The following is a 15,635-nucleotide window of genomic DNA, read 5'->3' on the forward strand; positions in this document are numbered from 1 at the left end:
TTCTTTTGTCTTTTATTAGCATGTTTGGTATTGGAGTCATCCAAAAGTAATTGAAAGTAATCCAGTTAAAGTAACCCTACCCAACCCTGCTGGTAAAGAGCTAGAAACAGTACATTTTTAAACCATTTACTATATTTTCCAGCACCGCGTCGATGCTGGACTCTCGCACCATCTTGGTGTTTTGCAATTACCGTATTTTCCGCACTATAATGCGCACCTAAAAGCCTTTATTTTTTTTCAAAAACTGACCATGCGCCTTATATATGGATCAATATTAAGTCACAAGGTCTCGCAACAAAGGCCAGCAGCCGCCGACTAGATTTTTCCCCGTAGGCGATGTGGTCTGCGGTGTATGCTGGGATACATGTGCCGGCGTTTCATTTCCCAGCCAATGTGTCAATCATCATTTGAATCGATCACTATTGGCTAAAGTTATTCGGAGGTAAAGGGGGCGGATCCTTTTTATCATTTACAGGCTCGCATAGGCTAAAGGGGAGAAACAAAGCCTGCAATTGGCCGAAAATGAATGTGAGTCACACTTTGGGTTGCACTACGGCATAGAGGAAACATGTTTTACCATTCTGTATTTGTAAATATTTTACTCTCCTGGATTTACTACACTCGCGGATATAAGAGGACCATGGTTGCACATTATTATTGAACGCAACGACTTCGGTGAGCTACTCCGGCTATATATTTTCCCAGTATCTTGTTTCAGAGTGATCTAGATGTTTCTGTGATGGGTCTTTTTTTAAATGAAACTCAATTCCAAGTGTTTATTGTCATATGCACAGTAAAGTTTCGAGCGAAAAAGAAAATAGAAACTAAGGAATGGTTGGCATTTCTTGAATCCCAAGACTTTAACCTTCTGAATGATATTTGGAACCATGCATTTAAGTGACATCGTACGGACACCGCATCCGCACGTGTCTACGACAAGTATTTGCTTCTTTGGAAGCTTTGGGAATGTTAAGGGGGTAATAAGTTGGACTGAACTATCTGACTGTTTTGTCGTCGTTCCCATTGTAGCGCCTTATAATCCGGTGCGCCTTATGCATGGAAGATATAGGACGAAAAACAATTTTTTGGGGGGTGCGCCCTATAACCCGGTGCGCCCTATAGTGCGGAAAATACGGTACTTCTTTCTTTGTCTCGATTGTTTTCCACTTGACCTTCCCCTTCTCACTCATTTTCTTGAGTCTCGTTATTATAGGCAGAAAAAGGAAATAAAACCAACAAAATCCCCAAAAATGAGATGTGGTCCCTCTCAAAAACAATTGGAACGGCGCCATTTGACTGAACAAGATGAAAAGCTCGGGCAAGGCGTTATCGCCATCTAATGTAAAGGAATGTAATTGACCCTCTTACGTTTTGGTTCTGAAACTCTGATATAGAACCATTTCTCTTTTAGCGCTGACTAATCAACCTTTTACCAAAGTTTGTTGTGTGCGAATGGCGTTGTCGCAATTGTGTCGGAGTGTGTTTTTTTTTTTTCACAGGCGTGTCGCGTTTGTTTTCACGGCAATCGAGCACGACAAGAATTCCTCACAAGGCGGGGCCCCGAAGCGGGCGAGGCTCGAACACGTTCAGATTCACGGAAGATCTCGCTGACGTTGAACGCGACAGGTAAGGGGACATTTTCGTGCCACTTTTGCTGATTATTGTTTCTTCATTTCTTAGGATTTATTTGAGGAGCAGGAAAGGATTATGGGAGAAATGTAGTTTAACTTGAGCCCTTAACCGTAAGCCCTAACTCAGGGGTGTCAAAGTGGTTTTGAGTTCAGGGGCCGCATGGTAGAAAAAGCAGTCTTACGAGGGGCCGGACTAGTAGAGAGAGAGGTAGAAAGAAAAAGAGACGGAAAGGAGAGATGAAGAGAAAGAAAGACAAAGTAAGAGTAAAAGCTAGAAAGGTAGATAATGAAAGCTAAAAGAGAGATAAAGCGAGAGAACATTATAAAGAAAGAAACTGAGCAAAATAAAGGAAAAAGAAAATGAGACAGAAATGAGAAAGACGGCAAAATAAAGAGAGGGAAAGAGTGAAAGCTGAAAGATCAGCGAGAGAACATTATAAAGAAACTGAGCGAAAGAAAGACCGAGATAGAAAAAGAAAGGAGAAAGAAAATGAGACCGAAATGAGAAAGACAGCAAAATAAACAGAGGGGGGAGAGAGAGAGTGAAAGCTAAGGGATAAGCGAGAGAACATTATAAAGAAAGAAACCGAGCGAAAGAAAGATATAGAAAAAGAAAGGAGAAAGAAAATGAGAAAGACGGCAAAATAAACAGGGAAAGTCAGAGAGGGGGCGAGAGAAAGATAGAGTGAAAGCTAAGAGAGATAAAGCAAGGGAATGTTATAAAGAGGAAAAGAAGGAGGAAGAGCGAAAGAAAAGACAGAAATGAGAGATAGAGAAAGACAGGGAAAGAAACAGGCAAGGAGAGGGAGAGGGAGAAAGAGATAAACTGGGAGATGGAAATATGGAGATAAATAAAGCGAGAGAAAAAGAAAGATCGAAGGAGGAAGGGAGAAAGAAAACTAGTCAGGAAGGAAAGATAGAAAAAGACAGCAAAATAAACAGATGGAGAGGGGGAGACAAAAAGGGTGAAAGCTAAAAAGAGAAAAAGTTGAAAAGAGGAAGAAAAAGAGTGACAAGAGAAAGGGAGGAGGAAGAAAAGAGTGAAACAGAGAAAGCAAGTGAAAGCTAGAAAGAAAGGGATCAAGAAATAAAGAAATAGAAAGGGAGAAAGAGAGAATGAAGCAGATAAATGGAGAGAAATAGAAAGATAAAAAGATAGAACTAAAGAGAGCAAAAGAAAGAAAGGAAGAAAGAAATACAGCTAGTTTCTTTGGGAGTGGTGCCTGGCTTTGGCGGCCTCAAGTGGACACATTCAAAAGTGCTGCTCATATTTCACCTTTTTTTTCCTTGCACTTCTCCCAGCGTTGCCTCGCGGGATTCAAGCTATTGGCAGGCCCAAATTTGGCCCGCGGGCCTTATGTTAACAATTAATAAACCCCTTCACCCTACATCAAAATAGACCAGAGGTGTCAAAGTCATTTTAACTCGGGGGCCACACGATAAAACAAACATTCTGTCGGGGGCCGGACTAGTAGATTAAAGAGATGAATAAAAGAGAAATAGAGAAAAGAAAGCGGAGAGGGGGAGAGAGAGAGAGAGAGAGAGAGAGAGAGAAAAATAAATAAGAGAAAGAGAGGGAGAGAAAAGGACATAGGGTGGGACAAAGAAAGAGAGAAAGGGACAGAGAGAAAAGAGGGACAGAAAAAGAGAGAGAGAGAGAGAGAGAACGTGAGAAACATACTGTAAGGGACAAAAAGAGAAATAGTGAGAAAGAGAGAGACAAAGAGAAAAACAGAGAGAGGGAGAGAGCGCAAGAAACAAAAGCTAAAAGTTGTGAGAGAGGGGAAAAAGAAAGGGAGAAGAAGAAAGAAATCCAAAGAGAAATAGAAAGACAGAAGGAGAGAAAACAGAAAAGAAAGCACGAAGGGTATGAAGAGAGAAAGAGAAAAGGGAGAAAAGGAAAAAAGGAAGTTAGAGCAAAAGAGGTTAAAAGAGAGAGAAAGAGACAAAGAGCAACAAAGGAAGAGAAAAAGAGAGACACAGAGGGTGAAAGAGACACAGAGTGGGAGAAAAGGGGTAGAAAAGAAAGAGAGAGAGAGAGATAGATACAAGTAGTGTCTTTGTTCGAAGCACCTGGCTTTGGCAACATCAAGTAGACATATTTCAACCTGCAGCTCGTTTTTCTCTTGCGCTTCTCTAAATGTTGTCTCGCGGGCCGGATTCAATCCCTCAGCGGGCCTGATCTGGCCCGCGGGCCGCCTGTTTGACACCTATGAATTAGACCCCTACCACATTTTGGGTTACTTGGAAAAAAACAGGGGGAAAACATTGACTTGCAGTAGTTTTTTACTATAGCATCCAATAGAGTTCCAAATCCGATCTATATATATCCTGGAGTTCACGTCGCTTGTAAAGACAAGCTGCGATTCAGGTCTGCACATTTTTTGCGATCCACTCCAACCAGTCTTTTCTGTTTTCCTTCAAGTTGCCACACGTCTGAAGAGAAGATGAATGTAAGTGGCCCTATTTACTCACTCATTGGAGAACATTCCGTGGGCCACGCCCCTTTTTTGTGACACGTTGCGTTCAGGGACACTTCTCGGGGTTGACTTTTCTTCCCGTTTGCCCGCCAGCTCTCGGACGCCCTGGACGACTTTTCGCCTTCCGGGGCCAATAACCAATCGGCACAAGGGGGCGCTTGGCCGCAACAGCCCAATCAGCCTCAGTGGCCCGGTGAGTTGATCGTCGTGTTAATAACCCAATTTGGGTTCAGAGTGGACGCATTTACGACTTGGGTTTATTCGAAGAATGTTTTGAGCATGATTGGGTTGTTTTATTTTGAAAGAATCGTCGAAATGTAGTCGACCAAGCCAATAATATTCACAGCGGTGTTGCTACTTACAAATGTCCCAACATACAAAGGTTTCAGGTTACAAAGTACCTGAACAGGAAAGTATTGCCTCGGGTAATATAGTCAAAAACACCGATGCGTATTATCGAATCCCAGCATGCTCTTCGCGTCCCCTCCCTACTCTGTGAACAGTCCACTGTTTGGTACCGCTACGATAGCTATCATTCACAAAGGACCACACGAAAGACTTGCAGAAAAGTGGACAAGGAGAAAAGAAGAGGAAGAGACTTTTTCCGGCCAGCGGAACAAAGTAAGAGATAATAGAAAGGGGTGAAGCAGGCTCAGCAGAGAAGGGGCCGCATGGTAGAAAAAGCAGTCTTACAAGGGGCCGAACTAGTAGAGAGAGAGGGAGAAAGAAAAAGAGGTGAAGAGAAAGAAAGACAAAGTAAGAGTAAAAGCTAGAAAGGTAGAGAAGGAAAGCTAAAAGTGTGATAAAGCGAGAGAACATTATAGAGAAAGGAACTGCTTCCCCAGGTACCAAAGTCAAAATAAGGGGAAGAGATTATGTCTAGGGCAGCCTGGGAACGCCTTTGGGTCCCGTCAATATAGCAAGACAAAGTGGTTGGGGACAGGGAGGTTTTGGCTACCCTGATGGGACTGCTTCGCCAGGACCGTCAAAAGCAGACGTCATTGAATCAGTTTTTCAAAAAAACGCTGGCCAGTTGAAAAGTAAATGAATATTTTTTATTTTGATGACATCCTTTATTATTATTTTTTTTACATTATGTGCCTCTTGTTTTATGTTTATTATGCGGTAATCTATTTTTATATGCATTTGTTTCATATTCTAATGCCCTTTAATGATTTATCCCGGGCTTGGAACGGATTAGCGCGTTTACATTCAAAAGGCGTCTCTACTTACAAATGTTTTAGGTTACAAAGCTACTTCCAGAATGAATTTTGTAAGTAGAGGTACCACTGTATATTTTGAAACCCAATACTTGTTTTATTGGGTTGTTTTGTACCTACAATAACATCATTGGGTTGTTTTGTCCTGAACCAATCCCAGAAAGAAGTCGCTTTGGACAACAAAAATCTTCAAAAACTACTATTTCAATAATTATTACAATTTTAACTCGTATTGTTTAAAATAACCTAGACATTTACTCCCATTTGGACGCAATTTGGGTTATTTATTCACTGACAGTGTATGTTCAGATTTACATTGTAATCAAGTGTGCCCACCAACCCAAACATTCTTGTGTTTAACACACCCCGGACATCTGCTTCCTTTTCTACCCAATTTGGGTTATTTTTTTCACCAATGGTGTATTTTTAATTCGACCAAAATGAATTGTTTCCGTCTAGGTCAAAATTGAATCGTTTTTTTCCCACCAACGGCGCATATTCCATTTTAAGTTACAAGCAAAATGGGCCGATAAAAGATTGGGTTTAGATCAGGGGTGTCAAACTCATTTTAACTTGGGGGCCACACGATAGAACAACATTCTCTCGGAGGCCGGACTAGTAGACTGAGGAGCAAGTAAAAAAGAGAGAAATAAATAAGGGAAAGAGAAGGAGAGAAAAGTAGAGAGGCTGGGACAAAGAAAGAGCGAAAGGAGAGAGAGAGAGAGAGAGAAAGAGAGAGAGTGAGAAAGAGAGAGAGAAAGAACGAGAGAAGGAGAGGAGAAAGAAGGGGAGAAAGAGAGAAGTGGAAAGCAAGAGAGAGAAAGAGAGAAAAGGAAGAAAGAGCAAAAGAAGGTAAAAAGACAGAAAGGGACAAAGAGTAACAAAGAAAGAGAAAAAGAGAGACAGGGAGAGTGAAAGAGACAGAGAGAAAAAGGGAGGAAGAGAAAGTGAGACAAATACAAGTGAAGCATTTGTGAGAGGCACCTGGCTTTGGCGACATCAGGTGGATATATTTCAACCTGCAGCTCGTTTTTCTCTTGAGCTTCTCTGAGCGATGTCTCGCGGGCCAGATTCAATCCCTTAGCGGGCCTGATCTGGCCCCCGGGCCGCCTGTTTGATACCCCTGGTTTAGATGCTTGGAACGGTGGGTGGTCGGTACCTGCAGTACCCAATTTAGCCTCCGGGGGCATTAGAGACCCCATGAAAGCAGACCACAAGAAGGCAGATGTTTGTCGATTTTGTTGGTATTTATTGGGGATGCCTTGACATGAAACCTAGCTAAAAACATTCACGGAGGCCTAAAGTACAACGGTGTAAATTTTCACAAAAACCGGTTCAGTTGTTTGGGAGCCTATGAGTCACATATGAACACACAATCACCACCCACACACACACATCGTTGTGTATAAAGAAGTTTAAAATACCGTAAATTCCGGACTATAAGCCGCTACTTTTTTCCCAAACGTTCAACCCTGCGGCTTATTCAGTGATGCGGCCAATTGATGTCATTTTTCTAAGAGCCGCCGGCGGCGCTCGAGTACAAAAGGTAAGATTTAGACCGGTGGAATACATGCGCCGAGGAAGACTGCAACTTCTTAGCTTGTGCACAAATTAAATGAGCGTAGACATATCCTCATCATGCAAATTGCAAAAAGAAAGGCACATGACGTAGCTTTTAAGCTAAAAGCAAACGAGCACACCGGTAAAGAAGGAAACAGAGCTACTGCACGTTTGATTTTTTTAACAGACCCGTTTACTGTGTTGCGAGCGTGTTACTAGTAGCGTTTTGCTACTCTTCACAGGCACGGTTTGGGATGAAAGTTATAATATTATAATTAAAGCTTTGAAAACTCTCTCGGTGTACCGTCTTTCTTTGTAAATATGTGTAACCCATGTATAATATGTATTTGCACCTGTATATTTTTGTAATGTATTTATTTGAGACACTTTTTCTGATATGTTTTGCGAATTAAAAAAGAGGGGCGGAGCAAACGCGGGCTGACGGGAAGTGGGGTAAAGGTGAGTAAGACCTGTTGTCGCGGCGGACAATAGTGGATATATATTTTTCCCACCCTTACCTTTGGAAATTTAGACTTTTTTTCCTCGGATTAGTTTCAATGGGTACCCGTACTCTGCAGGTCTGCATCAAACCTTAGGTACCGGTATCATTATCTGTCATTTTGCCGGCTGTAGTTTTTGGATTGTGTACTCTATATTCAGTTACAATCGCGGGATTCAAAGCCGGGTTTGGGCTAATTTTGTGATTGTGTTACATGTTTAAATGTGGGCACATGCGGCTTATATACAGGTGCGGCTTGTGTAAGTACAAAATCGGATTTCTTCTTAAATTGTGATGGGTGTGGCTTATAATCAAGTGCGCTCTATAGTCCGGAATTTACGGTAGATTTAATTTTCGAGCACACACAGACTCCAAATGTAGCTCCTTTTGTGTGAAATAACCCAACAATGTCTTCCCTTTTGGGCCCAATTTGGGTTATTTTTAACCAACAATGTATATTCAATTTGACATTGTTCCCAGGCGGTTCCACCAACCCAAGCTGGGGCGGAGGAAATGCGGGGTGGCCAGCACAGCAACCGTCAGGTGGCAGTGGGGGAAACGCGGGTTGGCCCGGGCAGCAACCGGTAGCTGGCAGTGGGGGAAACGCGGGTTGGCCTGGGCAGCAGCCAGCAGGTGGCGGCGGAGGTGGAAATGCCGGGTGGCCTGGGCAGCAACCAGCCGCTGGGGGCGGAGGATCTGCTGGGAGTGGAGGTTGGTGGCCTGGCCAGCAGCCCGCCCCTGGCCAGCAGCCCGCCCCTGGCGGGGCAGGAGGTGGTGCGGGGAGTCAATGGCCACAACCGAACCCCTCGAAAGGACCTGGGGGCTGGCCTACACCGACTCCCGGGACAGCAGCCAACACGTCTCTGGTTCGTAGAACACATTTAGGGGACTATTAAGACAACGGTGTTGATATGTGATCTTTGTATTCCAGGCGGTCCCGTACAACCAAAAGCTTCTCAACGGACTTCAGAGAGGAAACGTTATTCTCATCAAAGGGACCATCAACCCCAGGGCTGACAAGTCAGTGTCATGTAAAAATGATGACATTTTCTGTTTTAAAGAGAAGCCAGCTGAAGTGGCTCGGGCATCTGGTTAAGAGGTGTTCTGAGCATGTCTGGGACCACTCAGGACATGTTGTAGAGACAAGGTCTCTAAGGTGGGCCGGGAACAATTCAGGGTCTTGTCGGATGAGCTGGACAAAGTGGTTGGGGCAGGGAGGTCTTAACTTCCCTGGTGAGGATGCTCCATCTGTGTCTCAACCCAGGATGATGGACAAGACGAAGAATAGCCTTAGGGTCGTGTCAGGTAAGCTGGACATAAGTTAGGAACAGGGAAGTCTGAGCCTGCCATCCCAGGTACTGAACTCAAGATAATAGGAAGAGATTATATGTCTAGGGCAGCCTGGGAACGCCTTTGGGTCTCGTCAATATAGCAAGACGAAGTGGTTAGGGACAGGGAGGTCTTAACTTCTCTACTGAGCCTGCTTCCCCAGGTACCAAACTCAAAATAAGGGGAAGAGATTATATGTCTAGGGCAGCCTGGGAACGCCTTTGGGTCCCGTTAATATAGTATGACGAAGTGGTTGGGGACAGGGAGGTTTTGGCTTTCCTGATGGGACTGCTTCCCCAGGTACCAAACTCAATATAAGGGGAAGAGATTATATGTCCAAGACAGCCTGGGAACGCCTTTGAGTCCTGTCAAAATAGCAAGATGAAGTGGTTAGGGACAGGGAGGCTTTGGCTTCCCTGATGAGACTGCTTACCCCAGTGACCTGGTATAGGGGGACAAGACTATGTCTCTAATATGGCCTGAGAACAACTCAAGGTCCCGTCGAAGTGGTTGGGGACAGCGAGGTCAGGGCTTCCCGGCTAAGGCTTCTGCCCAGCAATCGTGAAATTGATGGATGGATTTTAAACAAAATGACCTAGTTTCCGGGGCGGTTATCTTCTACCACAATAGAATAGAATTATCTATTGTCATTGACCTGAACCTGACTGCGCTGAGCCACCTGAAGAACAAAGGGAGCTATGTCAGGATGCTCTTCCTGGACTTCAGCCCAACATTCAACACCTTTCCCTGATAGAGAAACTCTCAACTGGGGCTCTCTTTTTTGGGTTGTTTTACCCAAACAACCCAATTTCTTTTGCTTCAAAAAATATAGAACGGCCAAGTAAATTGGGCAAACAAAATGACCCAGTTTTATGGGTATTGTATTGTAAAATAACCCAATTTTTTGCTGTTGTTGCAATCAAATTTCCCAATGTTTAAAACATAATCGTCCAGTTTACTGTTTTGTGTTGTTTACAAAGTGACTCTGGTTGGTTGGTGGTGTATTGTAAAACATGAACCCAATTTTTACCATTGTTTCAATAGAACTTCCCAATAATTTAGGTTTGAAACAAAATTACCAAGTTTTTGAGGGGCTTATTTGGAACCACAAGACCCTAGATTCAATTTCAATATTGGGGGTTTCAAACAACCCATTTTTTTCCAGATAAAAATAGCCCAAACAACCTATTTTTATAGGTTATATTGTAAAAACACATAGACCTTTTTCTGTGGTTTCAAACAACCCAATATTTTAGGTCTGAAACAAAATGACCATGTTTCTTTTGACCCCAATTGGGTTAATTTTCCGCCTAAGTTTTTGCGGGTCAATTGGGTTAATTTTCCGCTTAAGTTTTTGAGGGGCTTATTTTGTACCACAAGACCCTAGATTAAATTTCAGTTTTTGGGGGTTTCAAACAAACAACCCATTTTTGCCAAGTCAAAAAATAGCCCAAACAACCTATTCTTATAGGTTAAATTGTAAAAACACACATGAACTTTTTTTCTGTGGTTTCAAAACAACCCAATATTTTAGGTCTGGAACAAAATGACCATGTTTCTCTTGACCCCAATTGGGTTAGTTTTTCCGCCGAAGTTTTTGAGGGGCTTATTTTGTACCACAAGACCCTAGATTCAATTTCAATTTTGGGGGTTTCAAACAACCCACTTTTTTCCAGGTAAAAAAATAGCCCAAACAACCTATTCTTATAGGTTATATTGTAAAAAAGCACAAATCCAATTTTTTCTGTGGTTTTAAACAATATTTTAGGTCTAAAACAAAATAACCATGTTTCTCTTGACCCCAATTGGGTTAGTTTTTGAGGGGCTTATTTTGTACCACAAGACCCTAGATTCAATTTCAATTTGGGGGGTTTCAAACAAACAACCCATTTTTTCCAGATAAAAATAGCCCAAACAACCTATTCTTATAGGTTATATTGTAAAAAAACACAAATCCACTTTTTTCTGTGGTTTAAAACAATATTTTAGGTCTAAAACAAAATAACCATGTTTCTCTTGACCCCAATTGGGTTAGCTTTTCTGCCCAATTGGGTTATTTTTTCCCACCTACGTGTAAGTAAGATCCAGTTTATGTCAAATAATCTTGAAATAATCCCATCCTGGATTCTTTTCAAACGTATTTAAAAATCTCAAATACCCCTGAAGTACCTTCACACGGCCCAATTTGAGGAGCATGTCCCGGCCCAATTTATTTTCCCAGTACAAAACAAGGAATATCCAGAGTGGCTAACATGCACGTGCGGTGCCTTCAGGGTGACGGTGGACCTCTCCACCTCCAGCGATCTGCTCTTCCACTTCAACCCTCGCTTCAACGAGGGCGGCAAGAGAGTGATCGTGAGGAACAGCAGGATCAACGGACGCTGGGGAACCGAGGAGAGGAACCTGCAGCGCTTCCCTTTTGAACCCGGAAGACCTTTCGAGGTGCCAGATTCCGTCTCCTGCATTTTCCAAGCGTCCAAACACTCTTTTTTAGCGGAAAGGGAACCCATTTTGATAGACACTTTTATCATAATTATCTTGTACCGTTTAATATGTTGTTACTATGTTATTACCAGGATAAATAATTGCAAGTAGAAAGTAGAAAGCAAATATAAAAAGATAAAAAGTGATAAAGACTGAGAGAGAAAGAAAAACACAGAGTGAAAGAAAAAGGAGAAAGAGAGAAACATCCAGAGTAAGGAGAGAGAAAGACAAAGAGTGAAAGAAAAGACCAAACAATGTAGGAGAAAAGAAAGAGAAATAAAGAGAAAGAGAGAACGCAAAAGATAGAGAAGGTAAAAAATGATAAAGACGGAGACAAAACAAAGACAGAGTGAAAGAAAGACGAGAGACAGAGGAGAAATACTAAGCAAAGGGAGAAAGAAAGACGGACAGAAAGAAAGGAGAAAGACTAAGAGAAAAAAAAAAAGACAGAGTGAGAGCAAAGGGAGAAAGCTAGAAAGACAGAGTAAAAGAAAGAAAGACCAAGAAAATTGAGAAAGAGAAAGAAAGAGATAAATAGAGATAAGAGAGAAGGCAAAATAAATAGAGGAAGATTAAAAATAACAAAGACAGAGAGATAAAGAAAAAGACAGAGTGAAAGACAAAGACCAAGAGTGATAGAAAGAAAGAAAGAATAAGAAAAGGGAGAAAGAAAGAAAGACAGAGTGAAAGAAAGAAAGAGTAAGAAAAAGGAGAAGGAAAGACAAAGACAGAGAGTGAAAGAAAGAGAGAAAGAGGAGAAAGCGTGCGAAAAGGGAGAAGGGAAGACGAAGACAGAGTGAAAGAAAGCGAGAAAGAGGAGAAAGCCTAAGTAAAGGGAGAAGGAAAGACAAAGACAGAGAGTGAGAGAAAGAGAGGAGAAACACTAAGAAAAGAGAGAAAGAGAAAGAAAGAAAAGTGACACAGAAAAAAGGAGAAAGAGGGAAAGAGGAAGAGAGAAAGGTAAAAAGGAAAAAAGACAAAGAGAAAGGGAGAACTAAAGAAAAGGAAAGGGAGTAATAAGCAGAGAAAGAGATATAGAAAGGAAGTCAAAAATCATGAGTAAGAAAGAAAAGCTAAAAGAGAAAGAAAGAAAGACCAAGAAAATGGAGAAAGAGAAAGAAAGAGATAAATAGAGATAAGAGAGAAGGCAAAATAAATAGAGGAAGATTAAAAATAATAAAGACAGAGAGATAAAGAAAAAGACAGAGTGAAAGACAAAGACCAAGAGTGATAGAAAGAAAGAAAGAATAAGAAAAGGGAGAAAGAAAGACAAAGACAGAGTGAAAGAAAGAAAGAGGAGAAAGAGTAAGAAAAGGGAGAAGGAAAGACAAAGACAGAGAGTGAAAGAAAGAGAGAAAGAGGAGAAAGCGTACGAAAAGGGAGAAGGGAAGACGAAGACAGAGTGAAAGAAAGCGAGAAAGAGGAGAAAGCCTAAGTAAAGGGAGAAGGAAAGACAAAGACAGAGAGTGAGAGAAAGAGAGGAGAAACACTAAGAAAAGAGAGAAAGAGAAAGAAAGAAAAGTGACACAGAAAAAAGGAGAAAGAGGAAGAGAGAAAGGTAAAAAGAAAAAGAGAAAGGGAGAACTAAAGAAAAGGAAAGGGAGTAATAAGCAGAGAAAGAGATATAGAAAGGAAGTCAAAAATCCTGAGTAAGAAAGAAAAGCTAAAAGAGAAGGAAAGTAAAAGACAACAAGAGAAACAGAAGAAATAGAAAGGAGAAAGAGGGGAAAAAAAAGAAAAGAAGAAAAAGAAAGACAAAAAAAAAAGTAAGGTTAAATAGACTCAGTCACAAAGACCCAACATTAGTGGGGTATTTTCACTATTTCAACCCCGTGCGTTTCTGCTCTTCCAGTTGAAAATCGAGTGCACGGCGAGCGCCTTTGAGGTCTACGCTCAAGGCTCCCGTCTCTTCGACTTCAAGCACCGCGGAGGGAACCCGGGCCACATCCGAAGCCTGGACATCTACAACGACCTGACCCTTTCGCACGTTAGCATCCAGTGACGTCTCCTTTCACCCTTCGCTAATAAAGTCGCTTTGGAACCCGAGACGCTTTACTGTCGGTTTGTGGCACTCCTTTTTCCGTGCCAAATTCAAGCACTTTCAAGCACTTCCAAATCCACTAACTTCAAAGGAAGAAATCCAGCATCCAATTGGCTTTGATGACTCAAAAGTCTTGAGAATTTCCTATCTATGCTCAAAGTTCTGTTTGTGTCAATGGGCTGCTGTAAACTGAAACGAATTCCGCCGTTCTGCTTCAAAAATGCACACAAAGCTTGGCTACGTCACACTTGGAAACGGCTCTATAGGTGTTGAATAACAACGGAGCTCAATACAGAAGACAAAAAAAAGGAAATACTGTATATATAAAAAGCAAAAAAAAAAAAAAAAAGAGCCAAATTTGGACTAATTTTGGTGGCCAAAAAGGCTACTTTCATTATCTGGTGAAATGGTGCTTCATATTTTTTTTCTACAAATCTTCATTGCACTTAATAAATGTAACTTGTATTCAATCTTATAAAATCCTTTATGGTCAAATGAATAATTGATTTTATACTGCAGTTTACGTTACATTCGCGCACTTTTTTATTTTTTACATTTTTTTCTTCATTTAAAAGCGCAGACTATAAAATCAGACTGCCAGGAAATACTTACGAGCATTTTCAAGGATTTCAAGCACCCGCACGAACCCCGGTTTAAAAGCGAAGGAGAAACGAAAACAGAATTATAAATATATTATACCCCCAGTATACGGTGCGTACTATTTTGCGACATTTTCACTTTAAGGCGTGCAAGAAGTTGTTTTTCAGCCCCTCTTTACGGCATTTTTGCTATACAACAACAAACTACTCAAACATTCGTAAAAATCGGGTGACATCGTTAGGATGCCAGTCAGCTATTGGTCGACGTCATCTAAAAACAATGGTCTGCTATTGGTTTGCATCACGGCCTCGTGAAGTTGCCAATATGTTATTGGCTGAACTACTTCCCACAATGCCTTCATTTTTTTCCAGTCTAGAATCTCGTGTGCTTCATAAAGACTGAGTCACACAATGGCAGTTGACAAAACGTCGGAAAGTGAAAAAGGGGCAAACCCGACTGCAACAAACGAAGGGGGGACCGACCTGTTCACGTTCGATGCCGTTGTCGTGGCTTCTTGCTGCTGCGTCACCCATTGACTCTGTGCTGGGAGGCCATTGCTGTGATGTCATCCAGGAGCCCAAAGTAGTTGTACTTGATATCGAAATCCATGTCGTACCAAAAGTTCACTGGAGAACAAAAAGAATCCAGTTGGAGTCGGGGGCCGCATTGGGTTCAAAAAATGCGGTTGGCGGGCCAATCTTAAAGACCTGTTCCTTTTCTTTCATTAATCAATAAATACACATGCAGACTTCTACGTGTTCGATTTCTTTATATTTGTTTTTGAATGGATTAGTTTGTAACACTCACAATTAAAGTAACATAAAAAATATTAGTCCATGTTTTAAGCACTACATCTAATATCTAGTGTCGTAGTACTACTGTATTTGAATTTTTAGTGTTTCTGTACTTTTGGTATTTTTGTAGTATTTCTGTAGTATTTTCACAGTATTTTGTAGAAGGTAAGTATTTCCATAGTATTTTTTAGTATTTTTGCAGTATTTTCAAAGTAGTGTTTTTGTAGTATTTTTTTGTATTTTGGGAATATTACTGTCGTTGTATTTTTGTCGGATTTCTGTAGTGTTTTTACAGTATTTTGCCGAAGGACTGTAGTTTTATTTTTGTTGTCTTTCTGCAGTAGTACTTTTGTAGTATTTCCATTGTAGAACTTTTGTAGTATGTATGTAATATTTTTGTACTATTAATGGAGTTGTATTTTTGTAGTATTTTTGTCATAATATTTCTATAGTAGTATTTTTGTGTTTTAGTATTACTGGAGTGGTATTTTTGTAGTATTTTGTTAGTAGTATTTCCATAGTATTTTTGCAATATTTTCATAGTAGTATGTTTTGTAGTATTTCTGTAGTATTTGTGTAATATTACTGTGGTCTTTTTTTGTAGTATTTCTGTACTTGTATCTTTTGGTATTTTTGTCCTATTTCTGTAGTATTTTTACAATATTTTGTAGAAAGACTGTAGTTTTATTTTTGTTGTATTTCTGCTGTAGTACTTTTGTAATATTTCCATAGTATTTTTTGTAGTATATGTGTAATATTTTTGTACTATTAATGGGGTTGTATTTTTGTAGTATTTTTGTCATAATATTTCTATAGTAGTATTTTTGTGTTTTAGTATTAATGTAGTGGCATTTTTGTAGTATTCTGTTAGAAGTTTTTTTAAGTATTTTCATAGAATTTACGAGTATTTTTGCAATATTTTCATAGTAGTATGTTTTGTTGTATTTATGGAGTATTTTGGGAATATTACTATAGTTGTATTTTTGTAGTATTTCGA

At 40.7% G+C, this 15,635-nt stretch overlaps 2 protein-coding genes across 2 annotated transcripts in view; one reads left to right on the forward strand and one right to left on the reverse strand.

Annotated features, from left to right (window-relative positions):
* jmjd7 (jumonji domain containing 7) overlaps positions 1-15,635 on the reverse strand; it is a 33,145-nt gene that overhangs the window by 8,209 nt on the left and 9,301 nt on the right. The window contains exon 9 of the mRNA XM_088353893.1: positions 14,327-14,470. Within this exon, the coding sequence (XP_088210019.1) occupies positions 14,370-14,470 (101 nt within the window). The 3' untranslated portion in view covers positions 14,327-14,369. The remainder of the gene's footprint in view (positions 1-14,326; positions 14,471-15,635) is intronic.
* Positions 1,480-13,249, forward strand: lgals3b (lectin, galactoside binding soluble 3b). Its single transcript, XM_088353894.1, has 7 exons — positions 1,480-1,626; positions 4,057-4,084; positions 4,205-4,304; positions 7,871-8,256; positions 8,322-8,410; positions 10,993-11,161; positions 13,056-13,249. The coding sequence occupies exons 2-7, from the start codon at positions 4,079-4,081 to the stop codon at positions 13,203-13,205; spliced, it is 900 nt and encodes a 299-aa protein (XP_088210020.1). The 5' UTR covers positions 1,480-1,626; positions 4,057-4,078; the 3' UTR covers positions 13,206-13,249.

This window comes from Urocampus carinirostris, chromosome 15 (genome assembly GCF_059441175.1).
Source record: "Urocampus carinirostris isolate Australia breed hairy pipefish chromosome 15, RoL_Ucar_1.0, whole genome shotgun sequence".
In the NCBI taxonomy this organism is placed as follows: Eukaryota; Metazoa; Chordata; class Actinopteri; order Syngnathiformes; family Syngnathidae; genus Urocampus; species Urocampus carinirostris.